General features: G+C 35.3%; 2 protein-coding genes across 2 annotated transcripts; one reads left to right on the top strand and one right to left on the bottom strand.

The window, feature by feature from the left end:
• Positions 1-93: 93 nt before the first annotated feature.
• On the bottom strand, positions 94-1,416 carry LOC126592310 (F-box/kelch-repeat protein At3g06240-like). The gene has a single exon (XM_050258011.1). It carries the CDS (start codon positions 1,414-1,416, stop codon positions 94-96), a length of 1,323 nt encoding a protein of 440 aa, XP_050113968.1.
• A 14,658-nt stretch (positions 1,417-16,074) lies between these two features.
• Positions 16,075-17,405, top strand: LOC126593929 (protein LURP-one-related 8-like). Its single transcript, XM_050260099.1, has 2 exons — positions 16,075-16,462; positions 16,583-17,405. The coding sequence occupies exons 1-2, from the start codon at positions 16,196-16,198 to the stop codon at positions 16,973-16,975; spliced, it is 660 nt and encodes a 219-aa protein (XP_050116056.1). The 5' UTR covers positions 16,075-16,195; the 3' UTR covers positions 16,976-17,405.
• Positions 17,406-18,936: the final 1,531 nt, after the last annotated feature.

The raw sequence follows: 18,936 nt of genomic DNA, 5'->3' as shown, positions 1-18,936 counted from the left end.
AAGCTCAAAAGAAAATTTGTTTAAGGAGGAGTTCCGATGACATTTTCGGAGCCTTGGCCTCGTGCTACCTTCTCAAGAAAAAAGAAATTCTTCCTACTTCTGCTTCAAGAGTGTTTCCACAATCCGTTTGAAAGTTTTTCCTTTCCAGTAATGTTCTTCAGGTTGGATAACATTTTTCTTGAAGGTCCATTCAAACTGGCCTGATTCCGAATAAATACCCGACACGACGTGTTCTTGGTCAATCACATTGCCATAGTGTTCGAGGGCAATCAAGCTCCGAGTACAACCGTGAACACTAGGGTTACTCGCCACCACCGGGTCTCTCGGAAATAACATTGGATATGTTGCATGTTTTATGGAATGACATCTTACGTCGAAAAACAATGCACTGTCGTCAGAATCCAAGAAAAAAATGCCATGCTCCCACTGACCACAACCAGCAATCCACGAATAATCCCTCAGCGTATGACCATTAACCCGAAGATCTATGGCGTATTCAAGCGTCCACTCTTTTTTTTCATAATTTTTTAGCGTCCATATCTCAACATGCGTACCTGTGACGGCCATAAACGCCATACAGCCTCTCAGAATAAATAGATGCATATTCCACCTTGTTTGAATAGGATGGGGAGTGCAATAGAACTCCTCTTTCTTGAAGTCGAAAGAAGTTATACGGCTCTCTCTTTTAGTTAAGTAATTGTCGATCCGTTGAAGCAACCAATGCATGTCTCCGTTTACAGATAAATTTGTTGAGCTTAAATCATAAGGAGGAACTGAGCGTATCTTCCGCCACGAGCTTGTGCCCAAGACAAGAACTTGGGCCACGATATTGTTCTGCATATCTGCAGAAACACGAATAATTTTATGGGTGCTGGTTAAATCATCAAATCCCATACCGTACACATCATAACGGAGTTCTACGGGAACTTGGACGTCACTCATCGGGAGTGGTAAAACTTGTCCCTTAAAAGGATCAAATAAGATGCAGAAGTTCCCAACTGTAAGGCAAAACAAGTTGCAGAAAACAAATTGTTGAACGATTGGAGCGTTGAAACTGTCGAATCCAATCTCTGAGACAATTGCATGTTTTCTCTCTTTCAAGGAGGAGTTGCCATCGTATTCGAATAATTGTACTGCCGCTAAAGAAGCCATTCCGATGTTATCAATAAGTATAAGTTGAGGTACTTCAGCAACAGCATTGGTAGCAGTAAGTAACCGCGTGTGAAGTGTAACGAAAGACTGGTCGTCAACTATGTTCTTCAAGATCTTGGACAAACGTCGAATGTGATAAAGTGACTTTACAGGCAGTCTCGAAAAGATGTTGACGAGGATTTCGAAAGGTAAGTCAGTTAACAAGGTGTGCTTCCGGCGTCGTCTCAGTCTAAGCTTCTTCAACCAAGCAATATTGGCTCTCATGATTTCCAACATCTCCAATCCTACTGAGTCAAATATCTTTGTGTTCTTCTTCGTTTACACACACACACACACATATATATAGGGATATTTTGGATTAGCTTTCTCCTTTTGCATGCTCATTGGCAAGGGAATTCGGAAATAGGAAAGGTAAGAAAATCGGGATGGAATAGGGAAGATATAATTTCTGTCGCAGTTGAAAGAAGAGGAACAAAATCTGTTTTCTAAAAGGACAGAACAAAAAATAAAAAAAGAATCAAGAAACCTTCCTTATATTATTTTCTTTATTTTCTTCATGTTGAGCCGTTTTGGTTGATCTTTTGTACCTGAGACACATAGGGATTTCAAACTCGATATGCATGGAAATTTTTGAATCCGAGACGTATGGGAGTTTTGAACCCAAAACGTACGGAGAAGTTTCGATTACAAAGAAAGAAAAACAGTTGTATTACGAAATGCGTGTTCACCTTGAAAATTTCTTTTAACCTTGCAGGAAAAAGTGGCTAGCTACTTATCCGCACATGGTAGGGATAATAAAATTAGCCTTTCCTCACAGTAATGTTAAGAATACCAAATTTCTAAATCAAATTTTGTAAATAAAATGATGAGAATGTTGATTAACATGCTTATTTTCTATTATGACACATCACTTTATTTGTAAATTTTGTTTAAAAATTCGGTTTCCCTGGCTTTAACCTTCCTCACAGGCAAACATGAACGCACTTGGATACGGATGGGGTATCCAGTACGATATTGTGTGTCGATACAGTAAAATTTTAAAAATTAGGTAAGGATACGTCAAATAAAATACTATATGTTATTTAAAATATATTTTATATGTTCATATTTCATCATATACGTTAAATCACAAAAGAGTAAAACATTAATGTTTATTTTTAACATCAATAAAATACAATTGTGTCTAGTCTTTTTTATTCTTGAGATTGGTCCTCGCCTCTTTCAGAGCCGGAATGATTATCCTTGCCCTATGGGGCTACATCCATTTGTTAATGCCCCGATCAGTCTACCAACCCTAGAAGAACAACGGAATTTAAAAATGACAACAACCCAAATTCTTCGATCAAATTTAAGGAGTATCTTGGTCTTATAAGTATCTGATTGTCAACAACACAAAAAAGTCAACGATACTCCAAATAGAGTATCCAAAAGGTATTGCACAGTGTAAGTACGTATCCACATGTACTCTCCCCTGTCCAAATTTGAAGTATCGGTGCAACATAATCTATATATTTCTATTATTTGAAGCAAATTCAAAGAAAAACAGTAAAAATATATAGCAACATAACATCTAACAAAATTGGGAGCTTAATTATTGGAGCTCCAAAGTTATCAAAAAAATTCTTCCTACTCTTTCTTCTACTTCAAGAATGTTCTTGTTGATAAATTTACGCTTCCGGTAATGTTCTTCTGATTGAATAGCATTTTTTTTAAGTCCATTTGAACTCGCCGGATTCCAAATATTATTAACACCGAACAACATTTGTTCTTGGTCAATCACATTGCCATAGTGTTTGAGGGAAATCAGACCCGGAGTACAACTGTGAATACTAGGCACAATATTCACCACTGGGCTTCTAGGACGAGGACATAACATTGGATAGGTCACATCTTTGATGGAATCACATCTTACATCGAAAAACAATGCATTTCGGCGAGAATCTAAGAAAAAAATGCCATGCCCCCACTGACCACAACCAGCAATCCTCGAATAATCCTCGAGTGTACGACCATGAACCCGAAGATCTATGGCGTATTCACGCATCCACTCTTTTCTTTCATAGTTTTTCAGCATCCATATCTCAACCTCCGTACCTGTGATGGCCATAAATGCCATACATCCTCTCAGAATAAATAGGTGCATATTCCGCGTTGATTGAATAGGATGTGGAGTGCAATAGAACTCCTCTTTCTTGGAGTCGAAAGAAATTATATGACTTTCCGTTTTATTTGAGAATTCGTCGACCAGATGAATCAACCAATGCATGTCTCCATTTGCAGATAATAAGCTTGTTGATGTACTTAAAAGATAAGGAGGAACTGAGCGTATCTTCCGCCACGAGCTCGTGCCCAAGACAAGAACTTGGGCCTCCATATTGTTTTGGGTATTTACAGAAACACGAATAATTTTATGGGTGCTGGTTAAATGATCAAATCCCATACCATACACACCATAGCGTTCTTTGGGATCTTGGACGTCAATCATTGGTAGCGGCAGAACTTCTCCCTTAAAAGGATCAAATAAGACAGCGTACGGGCTTTCATACTTTGATAAGTTCTCAACGGTGAAGAAAAACAAGTTGCAGAAAACAAATTGTCGATTGCTCCAAGGATTGACTGTGAGTCCAATCTCTGAGACAACTGCATGTTTGCTCTTTTCCAAAGAGGAGTTGCCATCGTATTCGAATAATTGTACAGCCGCAAAAGAAGTCACGCCGATGTTATTAATAAGTATAAGTTGAGGTACTTCAGAAACAGCATTGGTAGCAGTAACTAACCGTGTGTGAAGTGTAAGGAAAGACTGGTCGATCGTCAACTATGTTCTTCAAGATCTTAGATGAACGTCGAATGCGATAAAGTGACTTTACAGGTAGTCTCGTAAGGATATTGACGAGGATGTCTAAAGGTAAGTCAGTTAAGTTGGTGTGTTTCCCGCGTCGTCTCAGTCTAAACTTCTTCAACCAAGCAATATTGGCTCTCATGATTTGCAACATCGCCAGTCCTACAGAGTCGAATATATTTGTGTTTCTCCTCACTTACACACACACACGTATATGTATAGGGATATTTTGGATTAGCCTTCTCCTTTTGCATGCTAATTGGCACTGGAATTGAGTAACAGGAAAGATATAAGGGCTGGTTTGGTATTGCTGTGCTTTGAAAAAAAAGCTGCTGTGAAAATAAGCGGCTGTGCTGTGAAAATAAGCGGCTGTGAAATAAATCAGCAGAGTGTTTGGTAAACTTTTTTGTAAAAGTGCTTTTGGAAAAAAAAAAGCAGTCAAATAGTGGGTCTTTTCATTAAAGAAGCACTGTAGCTCCGTGTGCTTTGAAAAAAAGCCATTTTTCCAAAGCTGCAAATAGCAGCTTCAGCTGTTTCCTTTGATTTCAGCTTATTCTCACAGCAGCTTCCAAAATAAGCCATTTTTTTCAGTTTACCAAACACCTAAAACCCTCACAACTTTTTTTCATGGGTGTTTTTTTTTTAAGCACCTCACTCCCAAACTAGGTCATAGTTGAACGAAGAGAAACAAAATCTGTTTTCTAAAAGGAAGGAAAAGATTTGACCAACAAAAAAAGGAAAGAAAAGAATCTAAATAAAATAGTTAAGTTCTTTATTTTCTTTGTGTTGATCTCTTTTGTTCCTCTTTCTTTTTCTTTTTTTTTTTTTTTTTTTTTTTTTTTTTTTTTTTTTTTTGGCTTCGGCCTGGCTAAAAACATAAGGGAAGTGATTCCGCATAATCATTTTTTCTCCTTACACATTCTGTTCATTTCTGATCTTCAAATTGAAAAATCAAAGAATGATCAATGCATACAAATAAATAGAAATGTGCATGAGCAGAATTAAGTGCTACGAAGTTTACCAACTATCCATAGTTTAGAAAAACAATATAATGTCTTTTAAATTCGAGAGTTGTTATTAGTATTCTGTCATCCACTTTGACTTTCGTTCTTTACTTTTTACGTTAGAGAAGAGCGTAAGATGACAATTGGATCATTAACCAAGTCAAATCCATTTCATGATTCATGCAAGGATCTTAAATCTGGTGTCTGGCTCAATATATGTCTTAATGTGATTGGCATGCATTTAATCATCGTTTTCTAAATTTGTTTGTTTGGAACTGGGAACTAGTTAGCCACTGTTGGTGACACAATTCCCTCTGCGAGTGTTGTGAACATTTGTCAGTTTCAAAGTGTCTTTCGATACCTTAAGGAAGGCATCAGGCTCTTTAAATAGATGATTATGATTTTAGGAGTGCTACTGTTGACTAATACCAATAAAAATGTTGAGTTACATTGCTATTTGAATGAAAAGTTGCACCACAAGTAAAACTAAGCTTCTAATCAATGGAATGTGTCATGGGTGGGTTATAATCCATGTTAGATCCTTTTCTATGGATTGTTTGTAAAAGCAACTTAAATATTTTTTTTATGTATGCCAAATAATAACCCCAAACTGACCAACTCTTGGATTGACTCAGTTTGTAGTTTTTATGCAAGTTTGATCACAAAAATGCATTAAAAGTTTTATGAAAGTGAAACAACATAATGGAAATGATGTTAAATACTTAGTAAATATCCAACTACAGAATAATAACTTGAAAGAAATATAAATTATAAGGGATCGGGCAAACTTCCTTAGCAGTTGAGCACGTTGTTGATAGCTAAATACAAACTGCAGAAGTGCTTTAAATGAACTTTTCTTAATGTAGCAGAGCTAAAACATAAATACAAGTACAAAGATGCTTAATTAAAAGGATAAATACAAGTACAAAGATGCTTAATTAGAAGGGGATTGGAAAGAAAGTAGGCTGCAAAGCTTTAAAAGTTTTTTTAGTTGTAAGAGTTGAGTGTAACTTTTCTTATGTCTTACTGTTGCCTTGTATAAAACTAACATTCCTTCTAGTTTAAGCCTCTCCATCTCAAATAATTATCTCTTCTCCCACTTGTTGTTGTCATATTAGACAAGGGATAAGAATTTGGACAAGGATTGTCTGCCCTCCCACTTCCCGTGCCTTCTTATTTGTGTGGTCACGGTTAAACCACGTCAACATTTTATATTACTATTCATTTTTGTCTTATTATCTCTATAAAAAAATAATATAAAATATTAATGTGGCTTAACAGTGACCACACAAAACAGGAGAGCACGAAAAATGGAAGGCCAGACAATCCTTGTCCTAAGAATTTACATCTCAACTTGAGCTTTTTACTTCAATAAAACTACCAAAATGCCATGACAGAGTACTTTTTCTCTGTAAAAACCAACTAGGTTAACTAAATTATAGAGCGTGATTACCGCTTGCAATGGAACCAGGATCCTCTTCTGAGCAGTTCCTAGGGATCCTAGGGATCCCGCAATCTTGTCTGTTCATTTTATATCGTGCGGTCAGTTTTCGTTAGGTACTATTTATATTTGAATTTTAAAATTTAAATTTTAAATAATTTCTGACCGCACGATATACGATGAACGGACATGATTGCGGGATCCTTAGGATCCCTAGGATCCCTAGGAAGAGGATCCTGGTTCCTCGCAATGCAACGTGGAAAGCACTTTTGAAACCTCTTAGACCTGTTCACTGTGCATTTCTATTAAAAATAAATACCCACATAGAATTTGAGCGAAATAAAGGCAGTTGGGCTTTTTGGACATGCCGAACTTTATTTTAAGTTCAAACAGCCATGACGAATATTAAGAGTGTTTTCACATTTTCATTTTCTCCTTTTTAGTTTTTCTTCTTTGACTCTCATTTGATTTATTTAATTTTGTCCAAGAGATAGCAATGCATGCGGAAAAAAGAGGAGTTCAAAAATCGCTTCTTAAAAGCAATTCAATGCCAAGATTTGGACTGTAGGAAGAGAGTTTTCACACAGCTGATTTTTGAAGATAGTAGGGATCAATAAAAATTAGAGAACTTTAACGAAAAGTTATCGGTACTGTTTATTTTAACGAAAAACCAAATTTTTACATTAAAAAGTCAATCTTGATAGTATTCACTTTATCCTTTATTTTGTCCTTATAGTTAAAACTCAAAATTTTCAAACTCTTTTTATTAATTTTTCCTAAAAATTAATGCTCAAAATGTTACAGTTGGTCTTCCATGCTTTGTGTTCTTACTTCCACCTAAAAAGTACATAGTACTTGTCTGTGTGCTTGTGGCCGCGCGTATATATATATATATATATATATTTCTACGTGTCTAAGGGCACCTTTGTGCTCGAAGCCTTGTTGCAGATGTCGACAGGGTGTTTAAGAGCTTATTAGTTGTTTGGCAGATGGCAGTTTTGCTTGGGATTGGAATAATTAGGAAAAGTCGACGTCATAACATTTCTCATTCAGGACAAGGGACTGAAGTGACTGAATCTAAACATACTCTCTCATCTCCTACGCGTAACGGACTAATTAGTCCAGCAGTCCTTCTCAGCACATGCAGATTGATACTGTCTTCCTTTAAAATTGACTCAAACCCTAGACCCGTCTCCACCGGATCATTGTGCGTTGTAGTTTGGCTGCTGCACGTTGCTGTTCGAGTCGGCTGGACCTTTTGGACCATATGAAACATGAGCGGCCGCAAGTTCTAAAGCTAACAAACGTTTTTTTTTTGTTTTTTTAATTACGCGCGACTTACATGTTTATATGTAAATTGACAAAAAGAAAGTCAAATATTTAAAGTAAATGAATAATCTCATATCATGTTAGAAGAAACCTCTCATAAACCAATTAAAACAGTTAAATTCACATAATAAAATCACTCTTTATTGAATTTATATTAAGAATAGAGAAAATAATATTTAATAAACAACTGATTGAATCACATTATTGTTAGTCCATTATCAGGCTAAGCACACCCCCTCCCCCTTAGTGTAGATAATATTATTTGTTAAAAAAAACATTTGACAACTAATTCAATCACATTATTATCCGCATGCAAAAGACATTTTTTTATAACTAGCATTACATGCCTCTTAAGATGTTTTGTACGTGTTTGAAAATAGATAAAATAATATTTAATGAACAACTAATTGAATCATATTATTACTATCCTATTGTGAGATACTAATTATTAAAATAAATAAATAAACAAAAACGGTACAAAAATAATAATTATTAAAAAAACACTATTAAAATGACAAAAATACTCTTGCCACATTTGATGCATTATTTTGGGTTGCTTTTGAAGTTTTTTGTTTGAGGGCATTTTTGTCCACATATACTGCATTATTTTGGGTTGTTTTTGAAGTTTTTTGTTTGAGAGACATTTTTGTCCATTTATTTTTTGTGAATCTTGTGACACCAAAATAAACAGTGTTTGTTAGGCCCTTGACTTTATATATAAAGATTATCATCCTGTCGGTCTGATATTTTCCCTTGGTGGTTCATCTTCTACAGAGTTTTCCATTTGGGTTAGCACATGAAATGTGTATAAATAGTATGTATAACCTTGGGATTTACTCTTCTTGTTACAAAAATAATACGGTAATTAAATGTTATCGCACACATTTTTTTACTTCACACACACATCTTTTAATTTTATATTATTGGATCAAATGAATTGAATAAGAAAATCGAATGAATTATGCATTTGACAATGGGTCATGCTATGAAAACTAAATTTGTAGGCATAATTTGCAAAGTAAATTATGTGTCACAAACTGGAATGAGCACGTTTGTCAACGCTTAAGTCATAACTCAATCATCAACTTCTATGTCATTTAGTTTACAAAATTTTGTCTATAAATTTAGTCTTTCTAGCATTACTCTTTAACAATTAAGTATAATCTTGGAGCTGTTATTTTTTGTGATTTTGTATGATCCAAGATATAGAGAACCTCGTAGTTATGAGATAGTCTCTGTGCATTTATGATATGTGACAATTGAATTTGAATATATGGATGTCCATCCATTGGTATGGAGATCTAGGGTTAGGACATGGTAGGAGTGGCAAATTCGAACACAACTAATGTAGTTTAAATTGTAATAATTTGTACTAAAAAAACTAACAATGTTCAATAATCTAATGAGTTGTTAGCATGAGTACCAGTTATTTTAGTTTTATCGTTTTTTTTTGTTGAATAGTATGAGTTATTTGTGCTAGAGGATGATTGTTAGCACTAAAATATTCACTCTTTCATTTCTATTTATTTGATTAGCGAGGAGCGCATGCGACTTAGTGTCAATAGTAGCTCCCAGTTCTATCTTTCGGTGCAACAATGAACATGTTGATTGACATATAAAAGGGTAAATCATAACACAAACCATTGCCAACCCTAGGCTAGGTATTCTCTTTAATTGCTTTTTGTAAAGAGAAAATCGACCTCTGACCTAATTTGATATATTTGATATGACCATATTTCCTCATTCACCTTCACTACTTGAACACCTCCAAAGGTTTAATTGAACTTTTTTAATTCAACTTTATGTACAAACATATTTCTACTCCAGTAGGTCGTGATTCTCAGACTCCTAATTATCTTGATGAATTCTTTCTTTTTCTCTTGCATGTTAATTTTTCTTTGATTTAATCTATTTCAAAGCTAGAGCGGAAAAAAATGTAGGAGAAAACCGAAAGAGTACAAAAATCACTTACCCTTATACTTGTGCTACAAACATGTCATAGAAACAAAGGAATATGTATCACGTATACAAGTCGATCCTTGTCCAAGTGCAGAAAGCATATAAGCAAAAGGGCAATCAAGAAAAGGTAGATTTTTTTGGCATAAATACAAGGCTATTGGTCGTTGAGAGGTTGATTTATGTTTTGGAATGGAATTAAAGAATCCATTTCATATTTTTTGGGATCGGAATTTTATCATTGATTCATGGTGTTATTTGGTAAAATAATTGGTGGAAGTGGAGGAATTGGAATTCGAATATTGGGTTCCTTTCACTTGAAAGCCCCAACCCTCCCACCACCACACACACCATACAAATGCGCATGTCCTTTTCAGCGTGAGCATGTTTTCCTCTGTTTCCACCTCCTTTTTTGTATCAATTTCAACGCCTTTTATGCATTCTATCCATATCATCATGTAAATACATTTCACTCACCATCTTATTTATTATCGTTAACGTTAAATGAATTTAAATTTGTAAAATTTATGTCTATCCGCTATACAGATTTCAAAATTTAAACTCATACTACAAAAAGCAGTCATTACCGATGAAGATTTTCCGATGGCACAAAGAAACCGTCGTAAAAAGCACTTTTTGCAACCATAAAATATGGATCATCGGTAACATGACACGAAACAAAATTTTATTACCGATGCACATAATGTCCTCGAAAAAAGTCTCAAGTTTTGTCGGAAATGAAATTTTGTTTGGCGGGAAGACTTGGGGCTAGTTGTACTAACAACAAATAAAATTCTTATAAAAAATAGAATGGTTATTTTCGAAGGTTTACTCATGTTGATTTTAGCATCGTCATTACTTAAAGGTGGTGAACAAAAATATTTCCTTTTTGCAGTGATCACCAAACTTGCTAATTGGTACAATCCCCGACCTCAGCCAGCTACCCATTCTAAACACGGTTTCTAACTTTCTACTGTGTGGAATATTGATGGGCAGTCCCCACAGCCATGTGTTCTTGTCTTCTGGTGTTGGAAATGGAATTCAGGGAATCCAGTGATAATTCATCGGTTGGGCTCTTCAAAATGTGTTGTCGTTGTTTCATACGAAATGATATTATAGCGATATTTCATGAAAATGATGCGCAATTTTAATGAATATTCTTTGTTTTTCATTATTTTTTGTGACAATATTTTAAGCAAATTACACATAGTATTAGGGTTGGGCTATGCTTAAATCACACATAGTATCGGATATCTTAAGCAAATCAGAGATAGAGAGAATGGAATCCAGTGATAATTCATCGGTTGGGGTCTTCAAAATGTGAAGTTGTTGTTTCATGCAATGAAATGATATTGTAGCGATATTTTATGAAAATATTGCGCAATTCTAATGGATATTCTTTGTTTTTCATTATTTTTTGTTTTGCGATATTTTAAGCAAATTACACATAGCATCAGGGTCGGGCTATGCTTAAATCCCACATAATATCAGATATTTTAAGCAAATGAGAGAAAGGGGTCGATGTGTTTAAATGGCCCTATTGACTATGCCCTTTGGTTTACTAATCTTGTTCAATGTTCATTCTCGACTCTTGACCCCTAAGGATTGTGGGGCATGATAGTTGGAGGTAGGGATGGGCAAAATACCTATGGATTTGGGTAACCGCGGTTACCTATCCATTTAAAGTTCACGGTTATGAGTATTATCCGCTGTTATAACAGTTATCCATTTACCCATTTAATTTAATATATGTAAAATTAAAAAAAAACAATTAAAACCCCTAAATTTTCAATCTCTCTGCTAGACTTAGAGTCTCAAACTCCCCGTCCCCCACTCATCTCTCCCTCCTCGCTGCTCTCTCTCTCATCTCCGACGCAAAGCACAAAAATAATAGGGAAATGCTTATGGAAAGATCAACTGGTCGGATAATGCGTCCAATGCGCTTGACATGCCCATATGTTTGAATCGAAAACCGAAAAGATTATGCAGAGAGCAATATATGTAACTTTGTGGTCCAACTGTTGTGTATGCCCATTAGACGGTACTGCTTTGCACGGTTGCAAACTATTATTTTTGTAATATTGTTTTTGTGCTTGGGTGTAGCAGAAAAATATCGTTCGTAAATTATTATTTCAATTATTGGAATTGTATGAGGACTTAAATGAATAAAATAGGGAAATGCATGCTAAAATGTGCCTATAACGATGTTTAATTGTCAGAAAACGAAAGGATGACAAAATTTTCTTTTGTAATTTTCAAGTTGTTAAAAAAGAAACATGTAGACGGGTGAAAAAATGGGTAATTGGGTAAAAAAAAGATAAATGGGTAAATGGTTATGGTTAAATGGATAAACGGTTATGGTTAAATGGATATACGGTTATGTGTATGGTTAACTGTTTTTAAACGGTTATGGGTATAGGTATAACCATTTATGCAATTACCCAACAGGTAAACTGTTATGTGGGTATGAACATAAATGGTTATGGGTAAATAATCACGGTTATCCGTCTGCCATAACCGTTGCACATCCCTAGTTGGAGGTTGTGAGGTTATAAGCTTCTTTAGTTAATCATCGTGTCTCTTAATAAACTTCTGACACCGTCACTGATCATATATTGATATTTAGAAATCATGATGATGTCTGTTAGGTTTAGTACTCTATTTCTTTTTTGAAAATAGTCGTTTATCCTACTTTTTGAGTAGTTAAAATGCATAACATATGTAATTCACTTTAGATACCGTCACAATAATAATTCTATTGTAGGTATGTTTCTATCTTATTGTTGGGACCTATTTGTAGTTTTCATCCTACGTAAATATCAGAGTGCACAACGAACAATACTAACAAAATAAGAATATTATTAAACAAACTGAGAATGCCGAAACGGCTACAAAACCCTAAAAGACTACATTGTGGCTAACTTGTTCTCTAATGAATAACAAAGCACCCTATTTATAATAAACTAACCCTAATCTCTAACAAAACCTAATTCTAACGGACTAAGCCCATAAAACCAAACATTCAAATAAACCAAAATACTAATATTTTCCAACACCCCCCACCCCCCGGTCAAACTCATGGCGGTACACGACATGAGTTTGCCAACAAGCAGATATGGATGCAAGCTTCCAAATTCCAATGCCGATGCCGATGCCAATACCAATGCCAATGCCGATGCCAATACCAATGTCGGTGCCAACTTCCGAACAAACAAACAAAAAATCCAACCAAATTTTATTTTTATTTTTTTTTCCTTTGCAGCAATACAGACTTGCAGATACTCCTGCAGGCTGCAGTGTTCAAAGGTGTAGAAGCAGAGTCACGGGACAAAAAACGAATGAACAATTTTTTTCTCTTGCAAACAATCAATACCAACTATAACAATCTGAACATGAACGACAATGGAAATGAGCAAAGAGATAACAACCCGAAGCAGATTAAATCCCGAAGGATCAAACCTGCTCTGATACCAAGTTGAATATCAGATTGCGCAACGAACAAGACTAACAAAATAAGAATATTATTAAATAAACTGAGAATGCCGAAACGGCTACAAACCCCTAAGAGACTACATTGTAGCTAACTTGTTCTCTAATGAATAACAAAGCATCATATTTATAATAAACTAACCCTAATCTCTAACAAAACCTAATTCTAACGGGCTAAGCACATAAAACCAAACATTCAAATAAACCAAAATACTAATATTTTCCAACATGATCTTTATATATCCTAGCTAAGCTAGTAGCTAGCGGATGGTTTCAATGCTTGTTAGGTGACCTTTTTAGGAATCAGGAAGAGTTTTGGTGTTGGTCTACAAATCTCTTGCATGGGGCCATGGGCAGCCCCCGGTCTTTTGGTTAAATGAATTCAATGTTTTGTGAGATTGGTTGGGAAAAAAAACTGGTGAGATATCCCATTGCATGCCGTCTTCTTTTCTTTTTATAAAAAAGGGCATGTTGGTGGCTTTAGCTATGACAATTCATCTTTCCAGGAATCGAGAAAACTCATAAAAGCATTTCAACCTTCTCTAACCATCATCATGTGACTCCTCCTCTAACCACCATCATGTGATTCATTAGCGTCGGAAATCAAATTCAAGACATGCCGTGTGAAATACGGACGTATAATTTATTTCTAACCACTAGACCAACCCGTAGCGGTTCCAAAACTTCCATTGCATACAGTCTTGAATTGCATTGGATTATTAAAAAAATTATAAGACCGCCAACAACGATATAGAAAGCGCAGTAATAGTATAAATTATATAGCTTACCACTCTCTTTTATCATCACAACAGTAAATAAATAACTTAATTTCTACTTGCTCGGTTGCTCCAACAGCAAACAAAAATATTGCCTAATAAATTAGGAAAACTTGCATGTTGTAGGAAAAAATGTTAACTGACGTCAGTTTTTGTGTACAAACGTAATATTTACGATTTGAACAATTTTTGTTTAATTAAAGATTTTGTAAATAGGGAGGCGGAGTAGGTTTGGATCCCAACCTATACAAAACTTACGGTAAGACTGCAAGTTTTATTCAGCAAACTCGGTAGTTTGGAAAAATAAACGGTGAATATACTTTTAAAAATTAAATGGTGAATTTACTTGGTAGTTCGAATTACTAAGGACAAAGACAAACCCAATAAAATGATATCAAAATAATTAAATCTCATACTTTTGTAAGATTTGTCGTACGTATGATATAGGCAGAGTACTTTAAGTTTATCTCAGATACAGGTAAACTTACTTACGAAGAAGGACATGAAAATAAATTGTGGATGCAATCATGCAAGAAAGAAAGAAAGAAGTTATCCGAAACCAGAGAGATTTTTCAATGTGTCGGAAATACGGCACGATACACTGAAATATTATAATATAATTAGTTGGATATTTGAAAACAGAAATTTTAACCATTTATATTATAACACTTGGTGTACTCAATCGTATTTCTATTACAATAAAAAAATTCTTCTAGAATCATTGGAGTTTAATTTCCCTTTTTCTTATAATTTTTGGGGACCATCGCACTGGGGAAATGGATGCCCAAATAGAATCGGAACAAACCAACCTAGCTCTGACATACGCAAAAGTTTGTCTATTGAATCTCTTGATTTTTCAATTATATCTTCTTCAAATAAATAAATAATTTATTACAGAAAAAGTCAGAGGTCTTCCACTTCTTAATTGGGTAAGGGAGTCTGCACAAACCGCCCTAGCCAATAGCATCCCTATCTTCCACAAAATAAATTAAAAAAATAGCATCCTTATCACTCCGATTAAACTAATTAAAAGTCTAGGTTCAAATCTCTTATAGATAACGAATTCAATATCAAATTAGGTTACTTATTGTGTGATTTAGCCGAATTTTCCCATCTTCTTAGTATAAATATATATCATTGAACTCCAAAAAAAAATTAAAACTAATTACTTGCATGATTAAGAAAATTAAAGATGATAAATTAAGAAATAACTATGAATAAGTTTGATGATTTCTTGCATGACTCATTAACACGACATGAAAAGGCACAAAAATAATAATTTTAGGGTCAACCCATTAGTAAGCCGGATCATTATCGGGTAACCTGTTAAGAATCCGATAAAATATGGTGTATGACATGAAACAACATAAACATGATCCTTTTTCCAGGGCTGAACATTAAGCCTGTGAGTATCTTGCATGACCAGTTATCTGAACACAAAACAACATGACCTCTCAATAAATCAAATCATTATCGAGTGACTTATTAAAAATCTGTTAGGATAATAAGTTTGAAACTAAACGACTCATTAATACGACAATGATAACATAAAAACAACACTTTGTTAGGTCTAAGAAGTACAGAAATATCTCCAGCCCTTCGGGGAACAAAGGGACAGGTGTCCCTCCTTTCCACCACAAACGGTCGAAATCCAGACAAATATATTATTTTTATTTACCAAAACTTGTAAAATGAAGTAATTGCAAGAATTTTACATTGGCTTAGAAGTAAGGATTAGGCCTGCACTGACCAAATTAGAAAAGTATATAATAAAAATTTGTTCCTTATAAATTTGCATCGGACGGTAGAAAGACAATAGATCAGCCACCTTTCTCATCCCATCCCTTCATTTTTTCTATTTTATATTTTCAATGCTTTTTTTTTTTGTTTTTTCTCCTGTCTGGTTCATAAAGTTTGTGACGTCACACCTCGGTGGCGCACTCGCGGTAGGACTTTTTAACCCCAAAACGACGGTGCTTTAATGGATGGGTGCGCATCCTGCGAGTTCAACTCTTATGATACGCTCATTTAATTTGCACCACGCAAATTTCTCACCACACAACCCGTTACCCCCACCCCCGAATCTACTTTTCTGGGTATATATATAAATCCTCGCTTGTTCTTCAACTTACTCACACAACCACCCAAAAAAAAATAAAAATTACCTGCCTTCTGCTATTACTTGCTTCATATTTCTGGAAGGTCAGGGATGACAAAGGTGTACCCAAACAGTGCAAATGCCAATATTGTCCCCGCCTACGAGCCTCAGAGGCTCAACAGTTCCGGCTCCGACGACGAAACCGCGACGGTCCTCACGGTGTGGAAGAAGTCTTTGCTGCTGAACTGCAATGGGTTCACAGTGTTCGACTCCAAGGGGAATCTGGTCTTTAGGGTTGATAATTACTTGGCCGGCCATAAGGGCGAGATCGTCCTCATGGACGCCGCCGGCAAGCCTCTCCTCACCATCCGTCGCAAGGTATATATACTCGCAATTATAACGTTATGGGCGACAGTAAATTAGTGTTACGTACATTTTGCTGGTTTTCTTTGTTTGGTTGCTGATGGTTGTGCATAATTTTTGTACGTGTTATATCAGCGGCTGAGCTTGGGAGACAACTGGGTGGTGTACGACGGAGAAACCACGGAGAATCCGCGGTTCTGCGCGACCAAGCACGTGAACATCCTCAAGAACAAGTGCTTGGCGCACGTGACCTCCGCCAACAGCCGCAAAGGTAGTGACGCGTCGAAAAATTACGACAACAAGAACGCGGTATTTTATCAGATGGAAGGGTCGTACGCGCAGCGGTGCTGCGCGGTGTACGACAGCAAGAGGAGGAGGGTGGCCGAGATCAAGAGGAAGGAGGCGGTGGGTGGAGTAGCGTTGGGAGTCGACGTCTTCAGCCTCATCGTGCAGCCCGATATGGACACGTCGGTGGCCATGTCCCTCGTCATCTTGCTTGACCAGATGTACGGGACGTCAAGGCGGTAAAAGATAAAAACTTTTCTAACTTCGTCACCCACCTTTTCCCCCTTGGTGGATTCACATCCCCTCCTCCTCCATAAATTCTCTGCTCAAAATCTCTTTTTTTTTTGTTTTTGTTCTGGGTCTGAATCTGTCATCTCGTCGATCTCTTGTTGTCTCTCCAAAATTCCCACGTACGCTTATCGTTTTTTCCCTTCCTTTTTTCCCTTTTTTTTAATTCCGAAAAAATCCATGAAGCTTTGTTTTTTCCTTTTATATAAAAAGCCAAGCTTCTTAAGCGGGGATGTAAATATGATTTAGAGACAACAAAGTTTTATCGTACGCAGATTTATATTTTAGTTCTAAAGAATTTCAGCAAAAACATATGTAAGCGTGAAAAGTTGATACGATGAATAAATTTTTACAGCAATTATCTTGTTGCTGTTTTCGATTGAAAGTTGATTCTGGTATATGTATTGTTAATGAGTTTCTGTTTTAGCTTATATACATTGAAGTTTAATCGAGTTCGAATCACTTTCTTCTTATATCCGAGTAATTTAGACTATTGCTTAAAACCTTATATATATAAATAATGAACTCGCACTCTTAATTCTATACAATTTTGTTTATAAAATTCACTTATTATAGATGGATAGTGCTATACACACATCTATTTTTACCTTCCACACACCTTTGTTAAATTTTTTCATTGATCTTCTTCAATTCATTCGATATAGAGACCAAAAATTGAGAGAAATGTGTGAGAAATAAAAATAAGTGTGCAGATAGTACTACCTATTGATGGACTAGTGATTAAATACTAGAACAAGTCATGTTTTGAATTGGTGATACATCAACATCAATTGTGATAGCAATACCATTTCTAGAAGACTCTTCACAATTGGCTCTTCAAATACAACTTGGCTTTAAAAACCAAAATTTCTTTCCTTTTACCCTAAATATTATAGTGAAAAATTGCGAAGAAGTAAGGTTATCTACAGAATCAAATATGAATTTACACTGGACTCTAGAGATATATAGTCCATTTTTTTATGCATTGAAGATAAATGAGTCATATTTAAAGTTAAAAGTTATATTTAACTATAACTTTTCATGTGCATCGGAGATAGTCTAAAGAGAACATCCAGCCAAGAAATCAATTCAATTGAAGAATATAAAGTCATTCTATTAAGAGCATCTCCAACTCAAGAAACAAATTTTAGTCTTCAAATAGTACTTTGTTTTCAACCATTAAGCAATGTAAAGGGTAAAATTGATTAATATTTATATTGCAAGAGACTCTTCAAACTCGATTAGTTTATAAATTTTCAATTCGTTATTATAATTATTCCTTTATGTTCTTCCAATGAGCACAACGTTTTATTTTTAATGAAGAAAATTGAGTTTAATACTAAGAAAGTATTGACCAAATTCTTGTGTTAGAACTGTTTTGGTTGAAGTGGCTCACCAAATCAAAGCATTTAAAAGCCTTTGAAGAAGCCATCGGAGAGTTTGATGACCTCCTTTAAGAGTTTGACGGAGGACAAGATATTGACATTGTTCACCAAATTGGGTTAAAGAATGGCTTTGACAAGCCTAGTCGGGCAGCAGACAATGCCTAGTCTAGGCGTTTAGGCAGGGTCTAGGCGCGGGGGCTTAGGTTTTTTTTTTTTTTTTTTAAATTTAAACAAGTTTTTATATAACATATAATAAATATCTATATATAATTGTATTGTGATACAAAAATTACGAAATAGAATGATATATAGATTATAAGTATTAGGACCCATAATGCAGAACAAGCATATAATGAGAGTCATTTAAATATTCAAGAAGTCTCTTACAATTTATTGAAAAAATAAAATGCAAAATAAAAGTCATATATTTTATGTCAAAAGTGAGAGTCGTAACCTAGACGTCCTTTTTTAATTTTCAAACGTCAAAGAATTAATCGGGACAAGACAGTGACCCGCTAGGCGGACCATTAG

The sequence above is a fragment of the Malus sylvestris genome, chromosome 12 (genome assembly GCF_916048215.2).
Source record: "Malus sylvestris chromosome 12, drMalSylv7.2, whole genome shotgun sequence".
Classification (NCBI taxonomy): domain Eukaryota; kingdom Viridiplantae; phylum Streptophyta; class Magnoliopsida; order Rosales; family Rosaceae; genus Malus; species Malus sylvestris.
This window is presented reverse-complemented; position numbering and strand designations above follow the sequence as displayed.